General features: G+C 51.1%; 1 protein-coding gene across 1 annotated transcript in view; it reads right to left on the reverse strand.

Moving 5' to 3' along the window:
- The window catches only part of LOC104833756, a 9,527-nt gene extending 9,374 nt beyond the window's left edge, over nucleotides 1–153 (reverse strand). Inside the window, exon 1 of the mRNA XM_010570635.1 lies at nucleotides 59–153. Within this exon, the coding sequence (XP_010568937.1) occupies nucleotides 59–153 (95 nt within the window). The remainder of the gene's footprint in view (nucleotides 1–58) is intronic.
- Nucleotides 154–474: the final 321 nt, after the last annotated feature.

Consider the following 474-nt stretch of genomic DNA (forward strand, 5'->3'; position numbering starts at 1 on the left):
TCTCTGCGCCTGTACGTGCCGCTCTGTGTCCCTGCCTTCCTATCTCTCTTCTTCCTACTTTCTGTTTCTCTGTCTATCCCTTTGTCTTGCTCGCTGTTGCTGTTTATTTTTGTCATTCTGGATCTCACTGTCCCCGTCCTCCTTCCTGTTCATCTCTTACTCTCTGTGACCCTTTGTGCTGCTTCCTGCCCCTTTTTTATTCACCCTCCCTCTCTCTGCAGGGCTCCTGATACCTCTCTTTCTAAATTCCCCAACCCCCTGTGCTTCTCACGGTCTCTGTCTCTGTCAGTGTCTCTCTCTCTCCTTCTCATTGTTCTTGTCTGTCGCGCTGTCTTGCTTCCTGTCCCGTCGTTTCTCGCTGTATCCCTTTGTCCCGCTCCCTGCTCGTATTCGTATTCCTCTCTGTCCTGAGGACCGTCCCAGTTTTTTATCTCCGTCCTGCCGCTGTCCTGATTTTTCCTTCTCTGCCATGTT

The sequence above is a fragment of the Haliaeetus leucocephalus genome, unplaced genomic scaffold (genome assembly GCF_000737465.1).
Source record: "Haliaeetus leucocephalus isolate CR32 unplaced genomic scaffold, Haliaeetus_leucocephalus-4.0 Scaffold295, whole genome shotgun sequence".
Taxonomy (NCBI): Eukaryota; Metazoa; Chordata; class Aves; order Accipitriformes; family Accipitridae; genus Haliaeetus; species Haliaeetus leucocephalus.